Source organism: Lutjanus erythropterus, chromosome 24 (assembly GCF_056507025.1).
Source record: "Lutjanus erythropterus isolate fLutEry1 chromosome 24, fLutEry1.hap2, whole genome shotgun sequence".
Classification (NCBI taxonomy): domain Eukaryota; kingdom Metazoa; phylum Chordata; class Actinopteri; order Lutjaniformes; family Lutjanidae; genus Lutjanus; species Lutjanus erythropterus.
In genome coordinates, this window is record NC_139340.1 from 15,926,149 (window position 1) to 15,953,144 (window position 26,996).

The 26,996-nt window shown below is 44.6% G+C and overlaps 1 protein-coding gene across 1 annotated transcript in view; it reads left to right on the top strand.

Annotated features, from left to right (window-relative positions):
• The first annotated feature begins 239 nt into the window (after positions 1-239).
• nrp2a (neuropilin 2a) overlaps positions 240-26,996 on the top strand; it is an 84,195-nt gene continuing 57,438 nt past the window's right edge. Inside the window, exons 1-2 of the mRNA XM_084713849.1 lie at positions 240-1,062; positions 14,454-14,631. Coding sequence (XP_084569975.1) covers positions 987-1,062; positions 14,454-14,631 — 254 coding nt within the window. The 5' untranslated portion in view covers positions 240-986. The remainder of the gene's footprint in view (positions 1,063-14,453; positions 14,632-26,996) is intronic.

Sequence of the window (26,996 nt, forward strand, 5' to 3'; positions counted from 1 at the left end):
TTAAAGAAAGAGAATTGGAGAGAGAAAAAGAAAAGAAATAAAGACAGAAAAGGAGGAAGACAGAGAAAAGGGGGGAGAACTCAAGAGAGAAAGCTAAAGGGGGGAGAAAGCATGGAGAGAGAGTCTCTCCCTCCCTATAATGAGCGGGGGACGGGAGGACGGGGAGGGGGCGGAGCCGAGGCGCCGTGACTGTAACGCGATAGCTGCTCGGCTCAAAAACGCGATCACTCACACACACACTCTACACACACCTCCCAGACGCGCACACAGGACGGACACACGCCGGTGTGGGAGCGGAGCTGAGCGGAGCGGAGCGCACACAGGCTGCACGGAGCCGCTACACAGAGACACAGAGGAGGAGAGTAGCGGTGCCGCAGGAGGTGGCAGGACATGAGCGCTGGTTTTGGGAAACACTTTATCTTATTTATTATTCTGTGACTTTAAGCAGCCGCCCCTGACTCTCGGACTGAGGCTTCCGGGCTGTGAGAGCTGTTCCTCTGGACTTTACGCTGCGGGAGAAGCGACCCTCGTGTGCGCAAAAATACGCGGGGACGCAGAGAGGGAGATACGGGGACTGGGAGCCTCTCAGTCGGAACTTGACGCACCCTGGAGCCGCCGTCCAGAGCCTCCGGAGCGCACATATCACCGCCCGAAGCCTCCCAGCTGCTCCAGCGGAGCGCACGCAGTATCGATCACGGAGTTTGTTTGTTCACTCATTTCTGGATGAGATTTGGACACACTTAAAAGACTGAATTTGAATCTCTTCACTGACATGTAGTTGGCACTTAGTTTTCTCCACCGATGGTTCAGTAAACGCCGTGGGATTATCACTGAAGTGGGCTCGTTTTGGCTGCCGCCGCCAGCGGTTTTTGGTGGATTCTTTTTCTTTTTTTTTTTTCTTTTTTTTTTTTTTAGGGAGGAAAAGCTGAATTTATCTTCTCCGAGGTGGAAACATTAGAAACTTCTGCGTTCCTGCGTCATCCAAGATGGATTTTGTGTCATCGCTGATTGGATTTTTAATGGCAATGTGTCATCTGGCGGTGAGAGTCAGAGGAGAGGATGGTGAGTTTTGGTTACTTCTTTGATTTTTGACGCACGCCACGCACATTCTGTCTCAACCAAAACACGCCAAACTGAAGATTTTTAAACCACAGACGCACGAATGTAGCCCAGACATCATATTTAGCTAAATCTGCAGGCATTAAATAATTACTTAACATTTTTTAAAAATCATCTTTAAAAAGCTCCTTGTCATATGTTTCATATTATTGCAAAACACAAGCGCCAACGTGTGCTCACCAGATACATGTGTCATGTGTTTATTTTCATATATTTTCATATATACATATACATATATATATATATATATATATATATATATATATATATATATATATGTACACATTAGTCATCAACCGTCATGATGACTTGTTTAATTGAAGTCAGTGACTAATTCATCGCTGTCCCCCGTTTACAACTAAAGAACTTGAATGCTGTCATCATCAAATATTGATCAGATAGGAAACAGTTATCTGTCCCAGCTAGACTGGGAGCAGATAGAAGCCACCACCAGCTCACTGGACTGTGAATGAGCTGATTATATGCATGAAGCTTTTGAAAATTCACACACATTGTTGTTTGCCCCCGTTGTTTTTCTTTGATTTAATTATTCATCAAGGGAAATAAACAAACCCTCTCCTAATTAAAATGCTATTTCACATCAGGGCGAGAGCAGGTTTGAGGTTTGAGGCGTGGGCTGCAGCTACAACCCGCTATTTTAGAAAAAATCCGCTGGTGTCCAAGTGAAGAAGCCGTGCGTAAAAGCCACACTGGGATTGTAGGCTTTGACTGATATGACTGTAATCATCAGCGTTATAATCATCATCTTCATCAGCCACTACGAGTCTCCCTCCTTCATTATCTCCTCGTGCAGCTCGGGGTTGTGTGCAGGGTGAAGCAGGCAGCAGGCTGCTGGTGGCGGAGCAGCGCCGGCAGCTCCAGGCGGCGGCGCACCGTCACCTCGGCGCACTCTGAGCAATCAAATAACAATAAACTGAGAGATTATAGTGCAGGGTGAGCCCCGCAGCTGGTGCGGACTCACAGCCTTGCTTTAAGGCACTTCAGCAGGGATAAATCTCGCCATAAAGCAGGGAAACGCCTCTGTGCAAATGAGTCTATATTTACTATACTACTGAGAGAACGTGAAACAGCGCCAAATTTATTTAGAAGCCTCATTAAATGTGGATTAAACACCGGGGAGCACAGCGGTCCATCTGCTGACATACCATAAAGATGATAGAGATGATCAAATACTAATAATAATAACGCGTCAGGCTTCAGCTGCTGCTTCATTCTGCCACCAGAAATGCGTAAAATGTAGACGGGTTTGGTTTGGAGGTGTTGGTGTTGAATGAAGGGGCGCACTATCCAGAGAAGTGACGCCACTGGTGGGATAACACATGGCCTCTCGCTCACTCATCCTTGTAAGACACTTACACTCCACCTTTTACGGTGCTTTGACTCCGGGTTTGTATTTCGTGGGGACGTGCGTTTTTGGCCGCATGTCGCCAGGTGCCATTTTTGCGCAGAACGGAAAAATAAGAATAACATTTATATTTAGAATATTTCTGCATGCTGTGTGTCTGTGATCATGCTTATTCACACGTCTTACACTATGACATATTTATCTTTTACTATTAGATCTGCAATAGACCGGGCAGTATCGCGATATAAGACTAGAGGCAGTCTTTTGTATTCCAGCGTCGATTTCTTGTTGAAAACTGGTTGATATTCGATCTGAACGTCTAAGAGACAACATTCATTATTGTAAAGGTATTTCTCCAAACTTATATTTCACCGGTAGGGTTAGTTTAGGGTAAATGTGTCCTATATGTAAACTGTTGTAGCGCATGCGCAAGTACTTTAAAGGATTGGTCACGGGTTTGACTGTTCTGAAGGTATTTGTTCCGGGGCTTCTTATAGAGAGCGACAAATATACAAGAAGATGTGGTGGAATTTTTCTGGCTTTCAGCTGAGAATGTAGTTTCTAAATTGCACGTTGTAAAAGATGAAAAATGTCACTGTTGCATATGCCGGTGAAATATGGTCTAAATGTGAACAATCGGTCGATCGACGTCTTCAAGTAGTCGGTGAAAACACTTTAACTTTTCTTCTTGTTCTGAAAGTCTTTTTCACCGGTGACCACAGTTGTTTTTTCAAGAACAGTGAAAAGTGATATTGATATTGAGGTATGTAGTCAAAACTATTGTGATATTTGATTTTGTCCAACGATTAATCAATGAGTTATCAGCTGTTAAATTAGCTGCCAACTATTTTGATAATCCATTGATCAGTTTGAGTCATTTTGGAGATTAAAAATAATTTCAGCCGCTTAAATGTGAACTTAATATCTGATCATAATCTTTGGGTTTGTATAGACCAAACAACTAATTGATCACTTCTGAAAATAAATACATAACTAATTATAAAAATTAACACATTAATCAGTGATGGAAATAATCGTTACTATCGTCAATAATCGATCAGACTTCAGATTGTGTATATAATGGGAAACCTCCCTTAAATGAGCCAAGTATCGCTCTCTACAACACCAACCAGAGGCGAAATCAGCAATTTTATCTTGCAGAAAATGAGAGTTTCCAGTCTACTGGAAGTCTGTTGTCTGAGTTTGGTGTTTTAAAAAGATAGTTCGGATTCACCGAAGTCACACAATAACACAAACAAGCTAACAGACTGTGAGAGTAACTGCAGTGTCCTGTGAGGTAAAATTGCTGATTTTGCCTATGGAGTTTGGTTAGCTGGCGAGAGTGATAATTAGCTCATAGAACAGCGGTTTCCCGTCAAAAAAGGTGGTTGAGGACGTCGTCTTTTGACATTTTTTTTACCTTTTTCTGACATTTCATAGACCAGATCAGCAATGAAAATGGTCGCTAGCTGCAGCACTGTTATAAAGCATCGAGTTTTCCATGTAAGATGTGTAGTTTTAGTCTTAGTAGTGTGCTTTAGTCTCCATGCGGCTGCAGTGCTGTGGCTCCTTCTCACCAGGAGTAGGCGGGTGACGAGCTGTTCATGATCCCATGATGACTGTTGAGCCTTTACAACACCACCCACTGGTCCCCCCTCTGTTCCCTTCATATGGGCTCTTCCTCTTGTTTAGGCTACTTGTTTTATATAGGACAGTCAACACAGCCATCCCTCTGTGTGTTTCTGTGTGCTTGCGTGTGTGTCTGTTTTACTGGCTGCCTGTGTACCCGCTGATCAGAGACAGATGTGGGCCTCTTGGCAGCCATCAGGCAAGCAAGAAGCTCCATCTCCCCCCACCACCACCTCCCTCTGCACTCTCCCTCTTTCCCCTGCCAAGACACTGCACCGCATGTCCCTGCCTCCATGCTCCCCTCAAGAGCCACATTACACACAGATGCCAGAGGAAAGAGAGAACAGAACAGGGGAGGGAAAGAGAGATGTGAGGGGACAGAAAGACAGCCACTGCGGAGAGGAATGGAAGGCAGATGCGCAGAAAAGTGAGCGTGGCACCCACCAGGCCGTAACGTGGAGGAACAGACAGGAACGAGGAAGACTTGGAGGGGACGCTGAAGGAGACGGGCGGGGGGGAAGGGGGGGCTGTGGGGTGTGTGTGCATCAAACAGAGTGTGAGAAGAAAGGGCAACATCAAAGCGTGCCGGGGTCACAGAGTTAAAATGGCACTGGACTTAGAGGGAACAGATCGCATTAAGGGTTTTATGAAGTGACACTGCTGTCTGGGGTGACACAGCCAGAGTGGGGTAAAAGCTCAGCCAGAACTCTACAGAGAGAACAGAAGTGTGTCTTGCATTAAAAAACAGACACTCTGTTAGAAAATGATGCTCCCATGAAAGTTAAAGGGATAGTTCGGTTTATTTGAAGCAGGGTTGTATGTATTCCTCACAGCAGACGCTAGTCGGCGCGTCCCCAGTTTAAACCAAACATCTCTGCAAATCAGCAGTTTTACCTCGCAGAACTAGGAGGTCGCCGATTTACCCCTGCCTCAATCTGTCGGTATGTTTGTGCTGTTGTGTGACCAAAAGTTTAGTACAGATACTGTAAATGTAGTGTACAAAAAAGAACCGATCAAGGGAGTTTGCCCATGGAGTTTGGTTTGTTTGGTGATACAGCTATATCTGGCTTATATAACTGTGGTTTCCATTTGGAAAAGGCTGTCTGATGGCAAAATAAAGCAGAGAAAATATTCTAAATATGCATAAACTTGATTGATTAAGCAATGAACTCCTGTCCACAGCAGTTCCTTGCATAGCTTCTGTTGGTGCCCCTACCTGCTTCTCCACACTGGGGGCCATCTACTGTAGATAATACACTGACTCATGTACCTCATACAACCCCACATCAAATAATCCAAACTGTCCCTTTAAGCACGCTGGCGTCACATTAAAGGACCGACTCCATCTGCTTTTAGCAACTTTGATGCATTTCCAGTAGCAAAAGGTTTCCCTTAAAATACAATGGAAGAGAATGATGCACGCCTGAGGCGTCTCAGCCAGAAACCTGTAGTAAAGTGTAAAAATCTTGCGAGCTCTGAAGGTAAATGATCCATAAAAGATGCTTGAGCGCTTGGACGTTTCCAGTTGCGGCCTGCTGTTCTCTGCTGGTAGCTTCCTCGCGTGGAGGAAGAAAAGGTTCCACTCTCTTCTTCTGCAATCTTTCTCTCCGGAGCAGAGCGACTTCCACTCCACTTGTACTGTAATCACAATAGTTTGACTCGGTGACATGTACATCAATTACTCCTTACCACAAGCATTAATATTCAGGCCATTAAGCAGCTCATTTGCATGTTTATTGAGTGGGCGGCTGTGCATCCTCTTCCACCTATGGTATCGAATTCTCCCAGAGTTGGATTTCGGCTCATTTAATCATTTCTTTTTCCAAATGTTAGCTCCTGGCTGCACGGACTTTCTCATTTTTATTCTCTTTGTTGATCTTTTTTTTTTCTCTCACGCCTCCTTCGCCCTTTCCCTCTCCTCCTCCCCTCCTCTACAACACCCGCCCTTCAATTCTTTGCATTTCTCTGTGTTTTAATCTGCCCCAGCCCTCAGAGGTATCAGCTGTGAAAAACAAGGTCACCTATTAGCATTCATAGCCAAAGACAAACTGAGCGGCCCCGTTCAATACCAGTCAGGTATGAGAGTCCCAGGCTTGTGCGAAAGCCCCGGTACAGCCCACCGCACTTGGGGTGAAATTAAAAACAAGACCCCCATAAATAAAACAGAGCCGGGGCTTTCACGCTGCCGCATTAGCCGCACAGGGGGGTCTTAACGGGCGCTCGGGGACGGGTTTAGATGGGAGCTGGAGGGGGTTAGCATTGTCAAGAGGGAAAGCTTTTTAAATTTACTGTAATTCACATGCAGGGTTAAAGAGGAGAGGGTGCACTAGGAAAGAAAACTGCTTTTGTGAGAGATGCAATTCCCCCAGAAAAGGTTTTTAAGCAGTCAGTTCCACTGAAAGGTAACATTCTGTAAGGGTGGCAACAAATCACCAAGACTCCTGCAGCAGAGCTCAATCCCTCACAGCTCCCCTCTCCTGCTGATGCAGCCTCTCCTCGGCTCTTTCCGCTCCTCAGATGGGGGGGAAATCTTTTGTGAAAAGTGCTGCGGCGGTGCAGGTCTGATGCCGCCGCGCGCAGACAAAAGAGTGCACCCAGGGAGAAAGAAGGAGACATGATACTGTAGGCCGGCAGGTAGTGTTCAGGATTAGACCCACGCCGTTACACCCCCTGCAGCCGCCACCAGCAACCATCTGTTTACCCGATTGATCCATTGAACCATTGATCACGATGGCCAGCACTGTGCATTTAGCTGATTAGCATGGGGCACTTATCCTGTTAGGGAGGGAGGGGTAGAAAGAGAGGAAGAAAAGGAGTCAGAGAGAGAGGGAAAGAGGATTTTGGGATATTATCTGCCTTTGATGTAGCTTTTGTTGGTTCTTAAAAGAAAAAAAAATCCCCCTTAAACACATTTAACACTGTTAAACAAAGAGCTTTTGTCTGAATACGTTGCATTTCTGTGCCGATTGTGTGTTTTGGCCTCTTTTTACTGGCTGCAGAATATGTTGAATCCTGCCACTAACAATTATTTTCACTATCACAATTAATCAATTAATCGTTTAGTCTGTAAAAAAGTGCCCGTCACAATTTCCCAGAGTCCAAAGTGACATCTTCAATTGTTTCTTTTGTCCAAAGAACAGTCCAAAACCCAAAGACTTCTCATTTAGTATCAGAATTATGTAGAAAAGCAGCAAATCCTCACATTTAAGAAGGTGCAGCCAGAAAATTATCACAAGTTTAAGTCCAGCATTCAAAACCTGAAAGTATGAAAAGTAGTCATTGTGCAGTAAAATGGTCCTTGTCATTGTTTTGTTATCATATCTGATGTTTTTGTATTAATATTGGTGCTGCATTAATGAGTATTTTGCATTTTCAGCTCTATATATTTAAGTTTGAGGTCATTTTATACTTTTGGGTAGTTTCATCCACAGCATTGCATCATTCTCTGTAAGATGATCACGTTTGTTCTGTGAGAGCTACAGATCTCTCAGAAAAACAGCCCTGTTTTCTGCTATGTGACAGAACATTTTCCGGCTAATCCGAGAGGATTTTTAAAGAGTTTATTCAGCTTTACACATAAAAGAACACTTAATACTTCAAGTTTATCACAAACATTCAAAATCAACAAATTTGGAGATTCATGGTTTTTCGCTGGACAAGAAGAGGTTGCAAAAATGCAGACTCCATTAACATATTGCTAAATTTAATCATTATAAACATCTGCTGCTTCTAAAAGATGACTAATGATTTGTTATGACTCATAAACAGACACTTACTCATTCTGCGAACATTCTGCATTAATTTGAACTCTGAAAAGTGTTCTGACGTTCTGTACCTGGACAGGACAGGACAGTAGGGATGTTGTCGTTGAATCCTGTATTGCGACTTAGCATGTTTCCTAAAGCTCTGATGACATATCATGGGCATTTCACGGTGACATTTCAGGTATTTTGAGGGTCTTTTTTGCTCGCGGGTGAATGCAACAAGTACGAAAAGCTTCAATCCTGCATCTTGAAATGTAACCATCCATCAGTGGAGGTGGATTTTTCACATACTCACTGCTACTCATGCTGCTCATAGCACTGCCTCCTTTTTTTCCCCTCAAAGCTCCATCATTCCACCTCAGCGTAAAGGTCTTAAAGCTCAGTGCAATGACAGTGAGTCTCTTTTCTTCACCTCTTCATCCTCCTCCTCCTCATCCTCAGCCTCTCCTTGGGTCCAGTCTAGTGTGGAATGGGTGAGATTAAAAGCAGTCGCAGAGACAACCCCTGCTCTTGACTGAATGGATGAGTGCTGCCCACTCTCCCCTCTCATTCCCTCACTCTGGGCGATAGCACTTTTTAATTAAGGTGGGGGTGGTGGTGGTGGTGGGGGGGGGGGGACTAGGAATGATGGAGGGATTTATCAGCGCCCCTCTCCTCACACTCGCAGCTTATCCCAGAGCGTGACGCCATACTTCCCCCGATAAGGCGGCTAATAGAAATGAGAGCGTGGGGCGTGCACACACACACACATGCACGCACGCACACACGCACACACCCGAACGTGAGCTAAGACATGCAGACATATGCACATTTTCCCAGATAATGAAGATAAAGGCACTCACAGCGGGTACAAAGACGTCTGTGGGTTTTGACTTGATCTGCAGCGACAAGAAAATGTGCACACACACACACACACACACACACACGCAGAGAGCGACTTTACTTAACATTCATTTCATTGACACAATTTATGCTAAAAACAGATGGCGCGGCTGCATGCAGATGCATACATTTACTCAACGAAAACAGAAACACGACACTTTTGTTTTGTCCCTGTTTTTTCAAAAAATCTTCTTATTGTGCATCCTGATCACAATAAAAGGCCTCCCTGAAATGTGTGTTTGATCTCGCAAAAAGACCTTTACTTGGTACTGAACTATCGCTTTTTCACTTAGGGATACCACATTTTTCCCCAGGAGGGCAAAGTCATGACCTGCTCTACTCTGCCTCTGATTGGCCAGTTCTCCTTCCCTTCATTGGTTGAGTTTCATAGGTTAAGGCGTTAGGAGTTAAGGGTAAGAATGTCAGAGTAAACCAATCGCAGTCAGAGTATGGCAGGTCATGACTTTGCCCCCTTGGGGAAAAAAATGACACCTGATTGGCTAGTACTTGTTGCCTTTGTTAGGGTTAGACTTTGCCATCCTGGGTAAAAAAATGATATCTGCAGCCCTATGTGAAAAAGCCATAGTTCAGAGTAGAGAGCAAAATTTGAGAGAGATAAACATTTTATGTGCAGAGAAGTCTTTTTTAGATTTTTTACTTTAACTCATTAAATATTTGAGCAAAAACAAAATTTATATTTTTGTTGAGTGCACATGCATAAATACATTTATAGTATTTCTGCAACATTCAAAACACACTTCAGCGAATACACTCTCACTCTTACATAGTGCACACACACTCATAGTAGTGACATTGTTCTCATGTAATGGGGTTTTGGTCCCCTTCATGTTCGAAACAAATGTGGCACTTGTGTGTGTGTGTGTGTGTGTGTGTGTATACATGTGTGTATGTGTGAGTAGACAGATTGGCTCCTCTAGTAGAAGAGACAGTGTAATTCATGAAGCTCGCTGGCAGCTCCTGAGTGCTTCCCCTGTGTTACTCATGCAACACCACCAAGTTCTGTTCACACCGAAACACTCGGCTTGACAGCGAACATACACACACACACACACACACACACACACACACACACCAACACACACACATTCATATAGTATACATATTTTGCACTAATTGCCATGGACATTCAAGCAATTAGGAAAAAACACACACGCATCTGTCATCAGAATAGCATTGCTACTCCATCCCTTCCTCATTTTTTATTTTTCCTTTCAGCAGCAAACAAACACACTTTCACTCAAACACACACACACACACACACACACACACACACACTGCCTGTGTGAGTGTGTGTGAGCTGACTGGCAGAGGTTTCCCAGTGGGGTCAGTGTCTACAGGGAGCTGCTGGATAGCAGGCATGTCTTAATGAGGCTCGTCAGGCTCTATGCGCAGCACACACACACACACACTTGTACACACACCGCTCCATCTCTGCACTCCTCTCCTCCTCACCCTCTGTATTTCTCCTTCCTCATCACCTTTTGTCGCCTCCCTCCCCTCCTGCCTGTCACTCTTCCCCGCTCTGCTCTTCCCGACTATGTCCTCGCGACCCCACCCACCTCCTTCCCGATCAATCTCCCCCCTCCCGTTCCTCCCTCCCCGATCCATCTTTTATCCATCGCCTCACTGTCCTCGCTTTCATCCTCTCCACCCTTCCTCTCCTTCCTTCGCTGTAATCCCCCCTCATTCCCTTGCCTTCCCTCTCCTCCACCCCTCCTCTTCATCCTCCTCGGAGGCCACTGAATGGGCAGCTCAGGGAAAAAGTGTCGAGGCTGCAGGATTCTCCCCCCAAACGGCTTAATCTGCCGGGGCTCTGCGTGCTGATAGCCTCCTGCACACCGTTCCCTCCATAGGCTTCCCAACAATGACTGTCTGTCTGTACCGCCGCAGCAGATAAAGAGATGTGTGTGTGTGTGTGTGTGTGTGTGTGTGTGTGTGTGTGTGTGTGTGTGTGTGTGTGTGTGGCTTTCTGTCTGTCTCTGTCATTCTCCACCATCCCTGCTATCTTTTTGATTTTTTTCTATTTTCTCCACCTCTGTGATTGACAGGCCCTCTGTGTGTGTTTGGATGTGTGCGTGCGTGGGTGGCCGTTTGAACATGGAGCAGCCGCTGTTTTTGTGCGTGCGTAAAGGCGTGGGAGTGTGTTTACCGCGCCTTCACGCGTGCGCGTGTAGCCCGAACTTGAGCGTGTGTTTTGTGCAACAGCTCCGCATGCGTGTCTGCGCGCACGCGTGTGGGCGGCTGGAGTCGCGCACTCACATGAAATCACCGGCAGCTGTGTGCGCCTGCTGCGCGAGCGTGGGCATCGCTCCTCTCCAGTAACAAAGTAAGGAAGCCATCGCGGCTCTATCAAATGTCAGAGAATCTTAAGTGTGCCTTTTAAGCACAATAGGCGGTGGAAATGTCATCACTTGAAGGGTCTATTACACTTCAAGCCTTTGGTGCTGTTTTTTTTTTTTTTTTTTCTTTCCGCTTTTCTTTATTGATGCTTTCACAGAAATTTGTAAGAAAAAAAACAGGCAGGAATATCAACCTATTTATGTCAAGAATAGATGCAGCTCAGCAGCTGAGTGGTTAAGCCCACCATTTGGTAGTGCATTGTTAAAGGGATAGTTCGGATTATTTGAAGTGGGGGTTGCGTGAGGTACTTATGGATGGTCAGTGTATTACCTACAGTGGATGGCGGTTGGCACGGAAACCAAGCAATGAACTGCTGTAAACAGGGTCAGCGACACAACTTACTTAAGCTACTTAAAGGTTAAGTGTGTAGTGTTGAGGAGGCTCTTGGCAGTCATATGAATGTTTTCAATCGTGTATAATCACCTTTGTCATGTTATCATGTTTGTCATGTTTCTACAGTAGCCCAAGATGGACAAAGCAAACACTGGCTCTAGTTGCGGCCTTCCACTTTTTGCAGCAGCCACCATTTCTTTCCTGCATGTTCGGCAGGCCTGCTGGTTGCAATCTGCTATCTCACCACTAGATGCCACTAAATCATACACATTGGTCCTTTAAAAAAGCACTTACCAAAAACATTCAATATCAGTTTAAGTGCACGAATATTTTCATTGCTTTACTTTGTGTTTGACAGCCTTTTCCGCCAAATACTGCTCTCTCCAACCACAGACTTTTCCTATGGAGTTTGGTTAAATTGGGGAGAGCCATATTAGGCTTACATAATACTGTTTTCCCGGCAGAAAAGGCTGTCTGGCAGCACAGCCAGGCTGTGAAAATATTCTTAATATAGTGTAGTCTTAAACTGATGGTGATTGTTTTTTTACGTAGGCCCTTTTTACGTGGCTAAAATACTTTTTTCTGCTGACCGGTCTGTCGCAGTACAATGCCAGAAACTTTTCCAAATGTTAATCACACCGACAGCAGGTAGGTAGGTACCGACTATCTAGACCGACTATCAATAAGACCCTCATCCAACCCACCTCAAATCGTCTGAGCTATGTGTGCCATACTATGGCAGTATAGCATATAAGCTTCAGTTTGTGACCTCATATAGCAGTTTTCCTTCCTCCATATGATGTTTTCCTTATACAACAAACGGCTGCTGCAATATTAAGAAAACATCTGTCCCTCTTTGAGTTCAATATCACAAAGTTCATTACATTTAGAGATCTCCCTGGTGCATCACCAGCCACATACACACACACACAGACAGACATATATACAGAGATAGGTAGCTAAAGCACCCCCCACTGTTGTCATGGAGAACACGTTTCGCCTCTGCCTCTGTAAAGAATAATAATGCCTGCAAATCTATTGCAATGCAAAAGTAATAAAAGAGCCATTGTGAACAGTGCTGTGTGTGTGTGTGCACATGTAGAATACTCATATACATGTTCCCTTTGTATGTGCATGTGAGTTTATGTGTTTAGCGTGTTTATGGGAGATAACGCGGAGCCTGAGACGGGGTGTAAGCAGAGAATAGGGCCTTTGTTGCCGCGTTAGCTTCTCATTACAGAGTCGGGGTGACCCCCAGAACCCCCGCTAGACAGGCCGTCTGTGTGTCACTTCCTGTCTAAGCCTGCCGAGCTATGCCATTGGCAGGCTATTGTTCCTGGGAGAGCGTGATAGGATCAGGGAATGTGTCCTAATGTTTGCAGATTGGCTTGCCGGAGCAACAATTACACTTGGAGAACGCTCCCAACGGGGGAACCGGAGAGATAAGAGCCTGGGTGTGGAAGAGGGTGAAAAAGGCTCTGTGTGTTCCTCTGTGGATGCATGTGTGTGTGTGTGGGTGGGTGTGTGCGTGCGCCAAATGCAGCAGTGATGATCTTTTATTGTTTTAATAGCTTACCCATGTGGTCCCACTCGCATTGAGAATCCACAATGGAGAAGTTTTTCCAATTTCCTCCTAACTGACGGCCTAAATTGCTTTCTTTGTTTTACTGTTCATTTGTTGCTCATCACATCTTCATACAGAGAAACAAAGTAAATGAAGGAGCGTCCTCTGAGTCACTGCTGAAGGGAGTGTACCATTTACTGCGGATTTATATGGTCTGACGCCAGCCTGCCATGCAAATACTGATTATTTTCACTGTCGATTAATCTGTCAGTCATTATCTCAGTCAATCGATTAGCTGTTCGGTCCAGAAAGTGATGGAAAATGTTGATCGCCGTTTCCTAAAGCCCAAGGTGACGTCCTGACATGTCTTGTTTTATCCATAACTAGGATTAACTAAGATTTTTTGAAATTGCAAATGTTAGTTTTTGTGTCTGTTCAGAACATAGTAGTTTATGTTGGTAATGCTGTGATTCTTGTGCTGGTTGATACACTGTAAACAGGAAAATTAAAAGTGAAAACTCAAAATTTTGAGGCAACTGTACTGTGATAGATTTTTTTTTATTATTTTTGAGTCCAACCCAAACTCTACTGTTTTCAAAAAGAGAGAAATAAGAGAACTTAAATCTTTGAGTTCAGTTGAGTTAAGTACAATTTATTATTGTAATACTTTGATTAAAATCATTAAAGTTCATAGCTCACTGTGACCAGTTTCTGAAATACATTTTTTGAGTCTCTAAAACTCAGAAATTCAAGTTTATCAAAAGCAGAAAAGGAAATTATCTGAACTACAGAGTACAGGTCAAAGTTTGAGTCAAAACTCAAACATCTTGCAGCATGTTACCTTGAAATCTTGAGTTATCTCAGTTTTTTTTTTTTTTACAGTGTAGTTGTAACCCTAAGTGAGTTTAGGGCGGCTGTTACGTTTCTTAACTCCAGCTGTATTTTTCTTATTTTTTGGTGTACCTTATGTTGAATGTCTTCAGGGGACTGACGTGGCTGAGAGACACTTCCTGGCTCTCATTCCTTGCTGCTTGCCACAATATGTTATTTTATTTTATTTTATTTTACACAACCATCTGGTGACCACTGTAAATTGTCTCACGAACCCCTTGGGGGTCTCGACCTCTAGTTTGAGAACCACTGTCACAGAGGACTACAGAAGCCAGAGAATATTCACATTTGGGAAGCTGCAAGAGAATTTATTCTTAAAAAAAACACTCAAAGTAATTAACTGATAGTGGAAAATAGTTTGAGACAGATGTAGAAATGCATCAAATCCTTGAAACTCAATTTTCTGATCTGTTCCTGTATTTTGTCTAATTTGCAACGACTAACCACCGTACCCCGCCCTTCTGTGTCTCTGTCTGTGTCGCAGCACAAGAGTGCGGAGGCGTCTTCGATGCCAGTGAGGCGGGTTACATCACCTCCCCTGGTTATCCTCTGGAGTACCCGCCTCATCAGAACTGTCACTGGATCATCACGGCGCCGGAGCCGTCGCAGCGCATCGTCCTCAACTTCAACCCGCACTTTGAGATCGAGAGGCTGGACTGCAAGTAAGACGGGGAGGGGGGGGGCACGTCATAATGGTGACGTCTATAAATCTTTTCTGTCAGAGTTAAATTGCTTCATGGTGTGTTATTATTCTGGCTCACTGATGATTTGTGTTGACATTTTTATTAGTATGCCGCAACAGCATTTGTATCTCAAATAAGTAATTTCCTGATTTTTTACATACTATTATAATTCACTGCCGGCGGTTTGGCCTGATCCCAACTCGCTGGAGCATTTTCCACATTTTGACCACAACAGGTCAATCGCAAAGGAAATTTTAATTGTAGACACAAGCGTTCTGCTAAAACGCCGACCATTAAGTGGACTGTGGTTTTTCTTTTTGTGAAATAATTATTTTTCTGAGAGAACAGCGAGCACGTAAGGCTCTTTTCAGCACCATTCACACCATTACACACATTATGTCCTGGATTCTGCCCAGTGCGACCACAGACTTAATATTTGACGTTCTGCGGAGCGATTAGATGGGTTCCTTGCTCAGGGGCACATCAGCTGCGCATAACCTCAACAGTTCAGAGAGCAGAGGATGTTGCTCATTTTTGTTTCCACATCCCCAGTTTATCGACCTCATTCTCACAATGGTGCGCTCTGAGAAATAAAAGTGCCAGCTGGAACCATGTAGGGTTCTTCAGCTTGTCCTCATACCTGGTAGAACTTTTGAACCCTTCCAGAGGATCTACAATAAGATGCACATTCCCACCAATTCTGAGTGGAACCACTATAATCAAGGGTGTCATTAACAGAGGGCGTTGCACAATGCACAACATCCTGTAGAACATGACACGGCCACTTTGGTTCCTAAGGAGAACCTGCAATTTTTTGGTGTCGGTTTTTGCGTTCCAAAGCAATTTATTTTTGGTCTAAATGCCCCAAACAGTTCAAAATCAGGTGCTTGAATGAGAACGGTGCGAGCTTCATATTGGTGGAAAGTGAGAGGTTCTACAGAGGACCCCTCTATGCATAATGGTTCCACCCAGAACCCTCTCTATTTAGAACCGTCTTACCCTCTAAGGGTTCTAACAACAAACTACCCAAGTTAATCTACCACCTTTAATTTTCCCAGGTTTTCATGTAGAACCCACAGTGTGGTGTTCCACCTCGGCTCTCGTCTTACAAAGAATGCTTGACGAAACCCTTTCTGCAAAGAAGTTTCCTTCTGAAGCAGGTGGTCCTAGGTAGAACCTCAGGAAGAACCCTTTTGGAACCCTTATTTTTAAGAGCGTGGGTACAGACAACATAAAGAGCGAATGGAAAGTATGATTCAGATAGTTCAATAATTAGTCTGTGTGTTTCTTCAACTGGTTATATGACAAAAACGCCAGAAGATATTTTTGATTTTTTTATTCAGCTTAGAACCAGATGATTGAAGTTTTTTTTTTTTTTTTTACATGCTGAAGGACAACACATTGTTTGGAAAGTTTCAAGAATCATTTCTGCGTCTATCTACGTGACATTATCAGGAATGTCCGGACGTAATCCCCCCCACCTCCATCTGATAATCAAAATGCCAAGCGGCATTTGAAAATCCGTGCGTACGTGTGTGTTTGGACGCGGAGGGCAGATAGTGTGTGGGAAAGAGGGCAGGGAGCAGATAGGATGAACGAACAGAAACGTGATGTAATTTGAAGTTTTCTTGGGGGGGAGAATAAACAGAAGAGGAGAATGAGGCCCAGCTGTTAGTCTGGATATGACTGCGTTGGTCAGTTTCCTTTCTCAGAGACATGAATAATCCAAATCATATGGTCTTCTATTGTCTTTGACCTCAGAGGAAGGAGGGAGAAGTCACGGTTTCCACTGTTTAATCCACTTTTATACAACTGAGTCGGGGGGAGAGACTTTCTCATTGTCCGTTTGGTCTGTTTAAAGTGAACACAGGCAAGATTTATCAGCGTAGTCTCTGCAATTATAACCATTTATTTCTTTTTTCCCCTCCTCCGGCCCTCCCTTCTCTCTGTAAATTGAAGAATTAATAATCCTAGATGGCTGTTTTTGCATTGTTACACTGACAAAGCACTTTGTCTGGCCAGGAGAGAAATGTAACTTTCATGAGGACATCAATGGCCGCCTCGGTGAAAGGGGTTTTTGTAATGATTGTCGGCTCTATTCACACAGTCGCGTCACGTTGTGGCGAACTGGAAATGCTATTTTGATGTCTCGGCTTTGTGTCTCCAGGTTTCTGTCGCTTTTGTCAAAGGCAACAAAAAAAAAAATTGTTGCATAATTATCTCCCTCGCAATATGTTTCTTGGTAATAACACTTTTACACCAGCGTCACAGTGTCAACACTGCAGCACACGCTGGACTTCCCCGCCGTAGTGGAGCAGAGAGGAGCGGCTCAGCTGTTGATAAGCAGTGTGTCAAGCAGTTTCTCACAGCCCAAGGCGTGCAGGGCAGGAGGAGGCCGAGGGAGGAGGAAGAGAAAACTCAAATGCCTCCTCTTTTTCTCCTCTCCGCTGAGGGTTTTATTGAGATGGGTTTTTTTTTTTTTTTTTTTTTTACGCTCGCCTGGAGGGACGGAGGCCTTGGCCTGCCCTCTAACACACACTCCCACTCAATCTGCCTTCATCCTGTATGTATGAGTGTGTGTGTGTGTGTGTGTGTGTCAGGGAGCGTGGGTGGGAAAAATCCTGTACATGTGAGTAACTCTACAAGCATGCAGGAGTGAGAGTTTGGAAGACTACGCTCTGAGAAATAAAGGCGCTAACTAGAACCATGTGAGGTTCTTCTGGGTGCCAACAAGTGAACCAGCCCGAATTCCTACTGAGTGGAACCATTGTGATCAAGGTCGTCACCAACAGAGGGCGCTGCACGGCGCACAACGACCTGTACCATAAGACACACCCACTTTGGTTCCTAAGAACCTTTTATAAAGGTTCCACCTGGAACCCTTTCAGAGCGTTTTACCTAGACCCCAACATAAACTAGAACCATCTGTAAAAAACCTCTCCAACTTTTAAAGGTGCTAACAAGAACCCGCCCAGGGGTTACTGCTGAGAACCTTTTTATAATCCAAGGGTGTCATCTTGAACCCACGCTGGGGGTTCTACTCAGAACTCTTATTGTCTGTTTTGCAGATGAAGCATAAATGACTAAATCCCATATATTGATGCCTTCCAAAACAGTCTTTTGATAAAAAATGGTTCTGAGGGTTCCGTTGATGAAAGCCTTTCATTAAAAAAAGGGTTCCTCAGAAGCAAGTGGTTCTGGTTAGAAACTCAGCCTTTCAGAAAGAACCCTCTGGGAGCCTTTATTCCTAAGAGTGTAACCACGCTTCCCTCTTCCCTCCATCCAGTGATAACCAACATTTTAGAGGCCCATTAGTGAAATCGGGGATCACGCCAACATTTATTTATGCATAACCTCTAACGCTAATGTGTTTGCCCTTCTGTGTTTCATGGAGGATGCATTTCGCTCTGAGGCACTGAAATAGCAGCAGAAATAAGTGGGAAAAAGCCAAAGTACAGCTCGATATCCCTGCTCTCTCCGTCCTGTGCCATGCTTTTTACCCGGATTGATCCAAACCCTGTAGCTCTGTTACGGGTAGCTTCCTATTTTTTTTTTTTTTTTTTGCCTGTGTGATTAGGCACGGCAGCGTGAGCGAGCAAGAGAGTAGATTTTTGCATGTTTTCACGGTGCTCCTCGGCGAGGTTACGGCGAGGGGAGCCGCGGGGCTGCAGAGGTGGAGGGCGCTCACCATCTCGGTCGAGGCTGAAAATCTGCGTGACAGCTGGGATTACAGAGACGGCAGCAGAGCAAACCAGAGCTGTGTGGTACCTGAAAGACGCAGAGCCATGTGGTCTAGACTGCTGATCAAGGGAACGCATAAAGAAGAAAAATATATAGACGACAGCAAGGTGTAAAGATTGGAAATGGACATATGTTTTCAGTGGACATGCTTAAAGGGATAGTTTGGATTTTTTTCAAGTGGGGTTGTATGAGGTACTTCTTGATATTCAGTGTTTTAGCTACAGTAATAATACTGATAATAAAAAGAAACTTTATTCATACAGCACTTTTCAAAAGAAACAACAAAAGTAACAACATGCAACAAGCCTTTTCTGATGGGAAACACTCTCTTCAAACCAACTAAACTCCATAGACGAAACCATTTTACCTCACAGAAACCTTGAGTTACTGGTTTACCACTGACTTGATCTGTTGATTTGCTTGAATGTCTGTGTAACTTCAGTGTCTTGAAAGGTTAGTTTGGATTCATAACAACAAAAACATACTAACTAATCAAGGGAGCAGTAGATCAGCAACTACCATGTTCTGCAGACACTTGTAGTTTGGTTGATTTTCTCAAATGGATTACTTTTTTAGTTAAAGGTATGATATGGTTGCATTAAAATATTTAAAAGCAACAAGAACTATGTTATATATTCTGTTGGATTGTGTACTGATGTTATAACCCAGAGCTTTGTGGCATAAAATGTTTTTTAAAAAAATTTTTTCCTATGGATTTTGGTCGGTTTAAAGTGATTGAGTGATATTAGCTTCCATACATCAAATAATCCTAACTATCCCTTTAAAAACACATGCACGCACACTCTTAGGCATGCAACCTGTCGGTGTGTGAGCACTCATCAGCCATCATATCCCCCCTTGGGCACTTCAGGCCCTTATAAAACGGAGAAAAGTGCTTGGTCAGCCCAGGCGAAGGGTCTGAACTCTGGCTAATATCCCCGGCCAGCTGCTGATTTTTCCCTCAGTGGGTTCAAACAGTCAGTGCTCGACTCACGACGATGTAACGCAGCCAAACCGCCGCTCTACTGCAGCAATCAAATCGGCAGCTTTATGCAGGCGCTCCATGTCTGAGGTGGCACTTTAATTCAGGATTTCATTTCAGGGGGAGTCCGGCCGCGTGCCAAATAGCTCTTACCTCCAGGTTGCCAGCCGATTGATGTGAACTAAATGTAATAAAGGCTAGATGAAATATCAGGCCCATATCTCTAATGCAATCTGCCATCACCGAGCCCCAGGATGCTACCCAGTGATATACCAGGAGCTGCAGGAGGAGGAGGAGGAGAGAGGAGGAGGTGGAGAAGATTCTCCCTCCCCCTCTTTCTCTTTTTTCCTTTCTTTTTCTGTTTCTCTCCGGCTCTCTTTCTCTTTCGCTTCATCTTCCGCCCTCCCTTTCTTGATCCATCTCTTTCCTCCCTTTGTTCTTTCATTCTCCCTCTCCTCTAGCCCGAGGAGGAGCTGTTTTATTTTTACACACTTGAATTAAACATTGAAACAGGCAGAATCACACACACACACACACACACACACACACACACACACACACACACACACTCACACACCATAAAACTGGAGTCATTCAGGAAGATCCATTTCTTCCACCTTTGTGGTTTTTATTTTCTCACTTTTTATTTGGTTATTTGTTATTGAACGCAGCCCGAGGTGGGAGGATTTCATGATATAACTTCACACACACTCACGTCTACCAGCACATAGCAACAACTCTTCTGTTTGCGTGTGTGTGTGTGTGTGTGTGTGTGTGTGTGTGTGTGTGTGTGTGTGCATGATATCACCCTCTCACTAATACCCAGAGGGGGAGCAGAGAGGTGTGGGATCAATGTCTGTATTCCGCCTGTAATGGGAAATCGATAGATGATCAGCAATGGCCGGAGGGATGGAGAGACGGAGGTGAAGAGGAGGAGGAGGTTGATGGTTAGGGATGAAAGCAGAGACAGATGAGTTGCCAGAGGTCATGACTAAAGGGAGTTGTTCGGCTTCTGATCGGTCAATATCTGGCACAGGGCCGGCGTTTAGGACAAGATCACGGTCATCAGCGTGCAGCGGGCAGGACTCTTACTGTTGCTGTAATGATGATATAATAAGTAACAGGTGTGATTAAATATACAATTACAGCGTTATCAACCGTTTCTAACGCTTTCTTTGATCGATTGCTCATGCCTGCGTGGATGAACGGGCCTACTGGGCCGCAGCCTGTTTCTTTGGAAATCATGCGACGGAAAAGAGACACAAAATTAACGCAAAGAACAGACACAAATTGAAGAGACGCAAAACAACAACAAAGTGGCACAAAATCACAACAAAAACACAATAAGACAACAAAGAAACAGAATATTAGCTCAAAGAGGGACAACAATGACAACAAATTGGCAAAAAAAATAACAACAGCAGGACAAAAAAAAAACAACAAAATGCAATAAGACAACAAAGAGGCATGAAGCAACAACAAAGTTGCAAAAAACGACAAAACAAGGAGACACAAAAGTACCACAGAGACACAAAACAACAACTAAGAGACACAGAACGACAATAAAAAAGAGAAAATGACAACAAAGAGACACAAAACTACAAAAAAAGACACAAACGTACCACAAGGAGACACAAAATGACACAACAGAACAACCGAAAGAAACAAAATGATGAGAAAGAGGCATAAAATGACAAAAAAAAGACACAAAATGTCAACAAAAAGACAAAATTACAACCAAGAGGCACAAAATGTTTCTCAAAAGACATAAAATGACTCAAAATAAGCATAAAACTGCTACAAGGAGGGTCTGCTCCTGTTGAGGAGGGTTGAGGGCCCTTTTACATGTCTCTGCCCAGGGGCCCATTGTCTCACAGTCCGTCTGCCATAGAGACACTCAGATATAGAGCAGTGCATCAGAGCTATAACCTCGGTCCAGCTCTCCCTGCGTGAAGCTCTTCAGTCCGCAAACCTGTTCGCAAAGTGGATCTAAATTCTTCTCTGGACGAACGACAACACAGCGAGGGAGATCTCCAGCGCTGATACGCGTTGACGTCGGTCGATTAAAATGCATCCAGCGGGGGCAGCGGGGTCGCGGCTTCAGCTCAGACAGCAGTTGCAGTCTGATGTTTCAGATCGATGCCGCACTAGAAGGTCTGGGGCCGGGGGCCGGGCTGCCTGTGGTCAGCGGTTTGGCCCCAGTCATCTGTAAGTATGAATCTGTGATGGACAGCAGAGGAGGGAGGCGAGGCGGGAGGAGATGAGGAGACGAGGAAGGGGAGTGGTATTTGTTTTTTGGGCTAGATTGAAGATGGCAGGCCCTGTGGATCTGCAGGGATTTTGCTCGCAGAATCTAGTTAATATTTCAGAGGCACTTATGGTTTATTAGAGCCCCCATCGAGGGCGGGAGGAGTGGGTGGTGGCGTGTGTGTATGTAGATGCTGGTGCATCTGGGTGTGTGTCTCCTGCACACCCTCCTCCTCCTCCTCCTCCTCCTCCTCCGCCTTACTTAATTTCTGCTTCTGTACATCATCCAGAGGGAGAAGACAGAAGCGACAGGCAGTTGTTCATTGTTTACCGGATCGGGATCTTGTGGGTTTGCGCGCTCCGAGAGGGGAGGAAAACACGACGGAGCAGAGAGGAAACTCATTTCAGCTGAGGGCCTCAAGTGTCTGAGTACAGCCAAGTTTGGTTTGCTGATATTCTCCAACAGCTGTTGCTCTTTTATCGGCATAAACAAAATAAATCAGACGACCGTGACGCACCCACAGCAAATTATGTGTTAATCTTTTGTGTAATTTCCACGTTCCCAGTGAAGGCTTTATGTATTTATGTAGGCATTTAGATGAAACTAAATGAAACACAATATCCCAAGCTGCTTCTTTCTCAGACAAGTAGTTAAATGCAGACAGACAGGTAGTTAAATGAGAACTGCTTTCGCTGTGGTTGTTTATAGCAGGGTGAATGACCACTACCGGAGCCCTGAAGGCCACAAAGGCCAATGGAGAGACCTATAAATATACATACATACAGGGCACACATACTGCAGCCATGTTGCTCTGTGGTTTGGTGCAGACGCCCGCAGGAAGTGTCCCTGGTCCCCGACAAACAGCAAAGGTGTGAAAGGCAATTAGTCGTTTTGGCGGAGGGGGTGGAGAGATATATGAGAGCAGCGGAAGAGAGGACGTGCCTGGACTGGTGCAGAATTACTGGCCCTGAAGGGTTTTTAGTTTCCTTACACTGTAAAAACATCATACAGGAACTAAGTGGAATCTTTTTCTCATTAACTCAAACATTAAAAAGCTTTCGAGTTTAAAATGAAAATCTTATTTTTACAGTGCAACTGCAGCTTCCTCTCCCTCTGCTCTGGCTATATTCTCTATGGGCCAAATGAGGGAGGGGCGAAACTGGTGCCCCGTAATGGCTCCCTAAACACAGGGCCAGTCATGCGGACCCAGACAGACTGCCAGACAGACAGAAAGCCGGGACGGTGTCAGACATGGGCGGGGTTTTTTCTGGATCAAAACAACCCTTAATGGAACCTGGATCTGGATGGGTGAATGCCTGAATGTGCTTGCAAGCGGTACATGGTGCTAAGGCGCGTGTGCGCATGTGCAAACGATTTCCGAGTGTGCGCGGTGTCGTGGAATGCGTCGGGGTGTGTGCGTTAGAGAGAGAGAGACAGACAGCGGGCTCTCACACCCGTCAGGCCCCTCATGCATGTATTCATCAGAGCCTGGGGAGAGGCTGAGCGAACAGGTCAATAATCACATCTGAGGAACACTCACTCACTGACGCTAATCCACGACAGGAGAGGGAGCGAGACAGAAAGAGAAGGATAGAGACCCACTCCAAAATCAATTAAAACCTAATTAGGCTCTCAGCTCTTTCGCGGGCCTTTTATCCTTGGTGTTGGCGATACGGCGTCAAGTGTTGCGCGCGCGCGCCTGCGTTTGTCTATATCTGCATGTGCTCGCATATGTCTGTCTATCTTGCGTGTGTGTGCGCGTGAGTTTGTTGGCACATGAGTGCCGATTTGAGTGTGTGTTTTCCCTAAGCATGTGTCAGTTACAGCCCTAAGCAGGCGTACTTAGGGATAGCCGCCGCTCTTACAGGCTCACCGTGGGAGCTTGCCGCTAAAGCCTCTCCGATCGCCTCTGTAATGCAGGATTACAACCAAGACATGTATAAGAGAATTGGACAACGGCTTCTTGACTTTAACCCACCAGCACAAGTGCTCTTCAGGCCTACTTTCGTGCTGATTTGCTTCAGCCCCTGCCATCGGATTCCTTAACTGTAGCACATTACAAGGATGCACTGAGACACTCCAACTTGTTAATATGTCGTCTTACTATTAAGTCTGAATATATGGATTGTTTTAGAGTGGAACGACATCTGTGTTTGAATAATTCACATGTGTTCTTCCAGGCTGGTGCGCACATATAATGTGAGTTGCTGAAAGAGCACTCCGGAGATTTAGCTGCACATCTATACAGTTGAGGGGCTCGAGAGAGAGACAGACGGAGACAGAGAACAGTCAAAACTGCTGAAGCAGAGGTGGATATATCCAGACTTTTAACCGAAAATGCTGGATCCTGCAGTTCCCGCAATCCCACTTGATGCCACCTTTCATGAGACCCTCCAGCCCCGACAAACACCCCCAATTTCTCCAGCACAGAAAGAATCGTAGTCCTCCTTCTTTTGGTGTGAAGGGATAGTTTGGATAGTCAGTGTATTACCCATAGGAGATGGCAGTCGACGTTCCCCGAGTTTGTAGAAGCAGCAGGGTTACTAGTGTAGGAAGTTCAGCAATGCACTGCTGTGGACAGGGTCAGCAAAATGTATTTTTAAAAAATTAAGCCATCAGACAGCCTTTTTCCAATTAGAAACTGTCATTATATAAGCCAAATATGCCCCCCTCCAAACCAACCGAACTCCATAGGAAAAATCAGCAATTTTATCTCACAGAATGAGGGAGTTGCTGGACTACAGCTACCTCAGTCTCCTAGCTTGTTTTTGTTATTATGCGACCTCTGTGTTTTAAAAGGACAGTTCAGATTCTGGGGGAACATCATAGAGTGAGGAAGGAAGTCAGTGAGCATGACTAAACATGAGTGAATAAAACTTTAATACAGTACATCGTTTGTGAACATGACTTTTCACAGGCAGTGGTGGTTGTTTAGCAATGAGGCCAACAACTCCCATGACCCCATGCGACTTCACAATATCATCCAACTGTGTCTTTTGTTATTGTTTTGACTGAAAGACCACAAAAGGTAGAATTGGCATCCTTTGCTTTTAATGAAATAGGCCACTTCCTGCACGTTGTCATTAGTCAGATGTTTGTGTGATGCTGACAAACGCTGTGGTGAAATTACAGGCTCATTGCAGCGTTTTCGCACTTGTGATCCTCACCTGTATGTGCGCCGCTCCGACCCAGATTAATGTGGTCGGGATTATCCCTCCATCAGCAGTCTTAGCTTGAATGCTCTGTATAGGAATCAATACGCTGCAGGAATGAGATAGCCAAAAAAAGAGGCTTAGTGACTCCACTTAATCCAGGTTTTATTCCAAGCCGCAGTACAAAAGCAGCCTTAGTGCTTAGATGCCGGAGAGAAACACAGCCCAGTGCCGATTGAGGCCCCCTCAGCTTTACTCAATACTTTAGTTTGAGGAAGTAGTGAGGAAAAAAAACCCCACAAATAGTTTTAGCAAGATGCTGCGTCTCCAAACCCAGAGACGTCTGTGATGCTTTTTCAGCATCAAAGAGCCCATCACAGTAATTAGTGAGACAACAGCGGCCCCGTTGTTTTTTTGACGGCTTCGTCATATGAACTAATTGAGGAGAGTGCGTGTACGTCGGGAGGGTGTCCTCAACGTAGCTGCAGGGTTCCCGCTGCGATGCAGTTAGTTACGCGGGGAATCACAATAAGGGGAGTGAATAGACTTGTTTGCACTGCAGAGAGAAAGAGAACCATAGTCTAGAGACAGAAATTACAAGGAAATTATTCACAACAACATGCATTTTTAGCAGAAAATGAATGCAGATTCAGTCAGACAGAGCACCAACACAACGAATGCTTACAAAAAGAGGTATGATTGCCCGTTTAGGAAGAACATTACTCAAGTAAAATTCACTTAAAACAGCACTTACGCACTGAGATGGCAACAAACAGAAATTATGGAGTTTTCCACACCTTCTAATATTTTCCCAACCCCAAATTACTACCTGAGAAGCTGCTGGTTGACTGTCAGCTGCCAGGCATGGGCTGGCCCGTTCTTAATCATATCAACACAGCTATGCTATCATTTATTGGGCTTAATGCACCGAGCAACTCCGTTTTATAGTAAATAACAGTTTTCATTGTGCAGCACTCACCTGTCTGAGGCCTAGAAATATTGTCAAGTAAATGAAACTTGCAGCATCTGGAGTAGCAGATGTTTGGCCACACATGCAGAGCAATTTAAGTGTAACAAGAAATGTGTTTTCAACCATTTATTACACTTAAAATAAACTTAAAGCTAGTGCAAGGAGTTTTCTAAACTTGTTATGAAACAGTCTCAATTTATTACTGATACCTCTTTATGACTCACATAAGTTAACAACCGTCTACAGTCTCAGTAAAAGCAGATTTATTGAGTCTGTGCTGATGTTTTCAAAGGCAAAATTACAGTGAGTCTGATATTAGCCGGTGAAAAAGGAGATTATTTTATTTTTTATGTTATATTTTGTGGTTATTACGGTGGAAACACTATTACTTGTGTCCACAGGGGCCTCCAAAATCAACAAAACTCTCAAACTCTTAACTTTTTAAATAAGTTTAGTTTCAAGTTTATCTAGAGAAGAAGATATAGTTGATGACCTGTGGAAAATGAATATTAACAATTTGTCCCAAACTAAAGACGTGCACATTTTCTGTGATGGACTGATTTGTCAACCAGAGACAGTGAAGTGTGTGTCGTTGCTGCTGCATGTGTCCGGTAATGTTTGAGGAATGACACACAGGGCTATGAGCTAATTCTGGATCAAGCCAGGTGGGCTCCCTCTTGTCTTTCTGTCTCTCTCTCTCACACACACACACACACACACACACATAAAGCCACACACTCACAAACACACTGACCTGACAGTTAAGAATGTGCTTTTTATCGTTCAGGGTCAGTCGGTTAGTCAAAGGTCATGATGAGCTGAGAGCTCAAGCATGCGGAAGCTAAAAAGCGAGGCGTCTTCGCATTTATTTATCCTGATTTCTCTCTCGTGCTGCTAATGTCCTCACCTTTCCTGTCCCCAGACCCTCGCCTCTTTACTTTTTCATGAGCTTCTCTGTCTATTTTTATGTTCCTTGTTAATGAATCCACCCAGCTGTCTATTTGCCTGCATCTTCACCCTCAGACTGCCACCTCTTGCTCCGGTACGTTCTGTTTTTTTTTTTGCACGGCCTTCCCTCTCTTCTCTCTCCTGTGATCCGGCAGGATTCAGTGTTTTGGGGTTCGTTCGCCCTGAGCTGATGTAAAAGGGATCTGACTCAGTTTGTTGTCCTGAGCAGAACTCGGTCGTAAGAGCTAAATTTATTGAATGCAGCTGAGAGGAAAGGCGGAGAAGCTTCGACTGAGAGCCAAC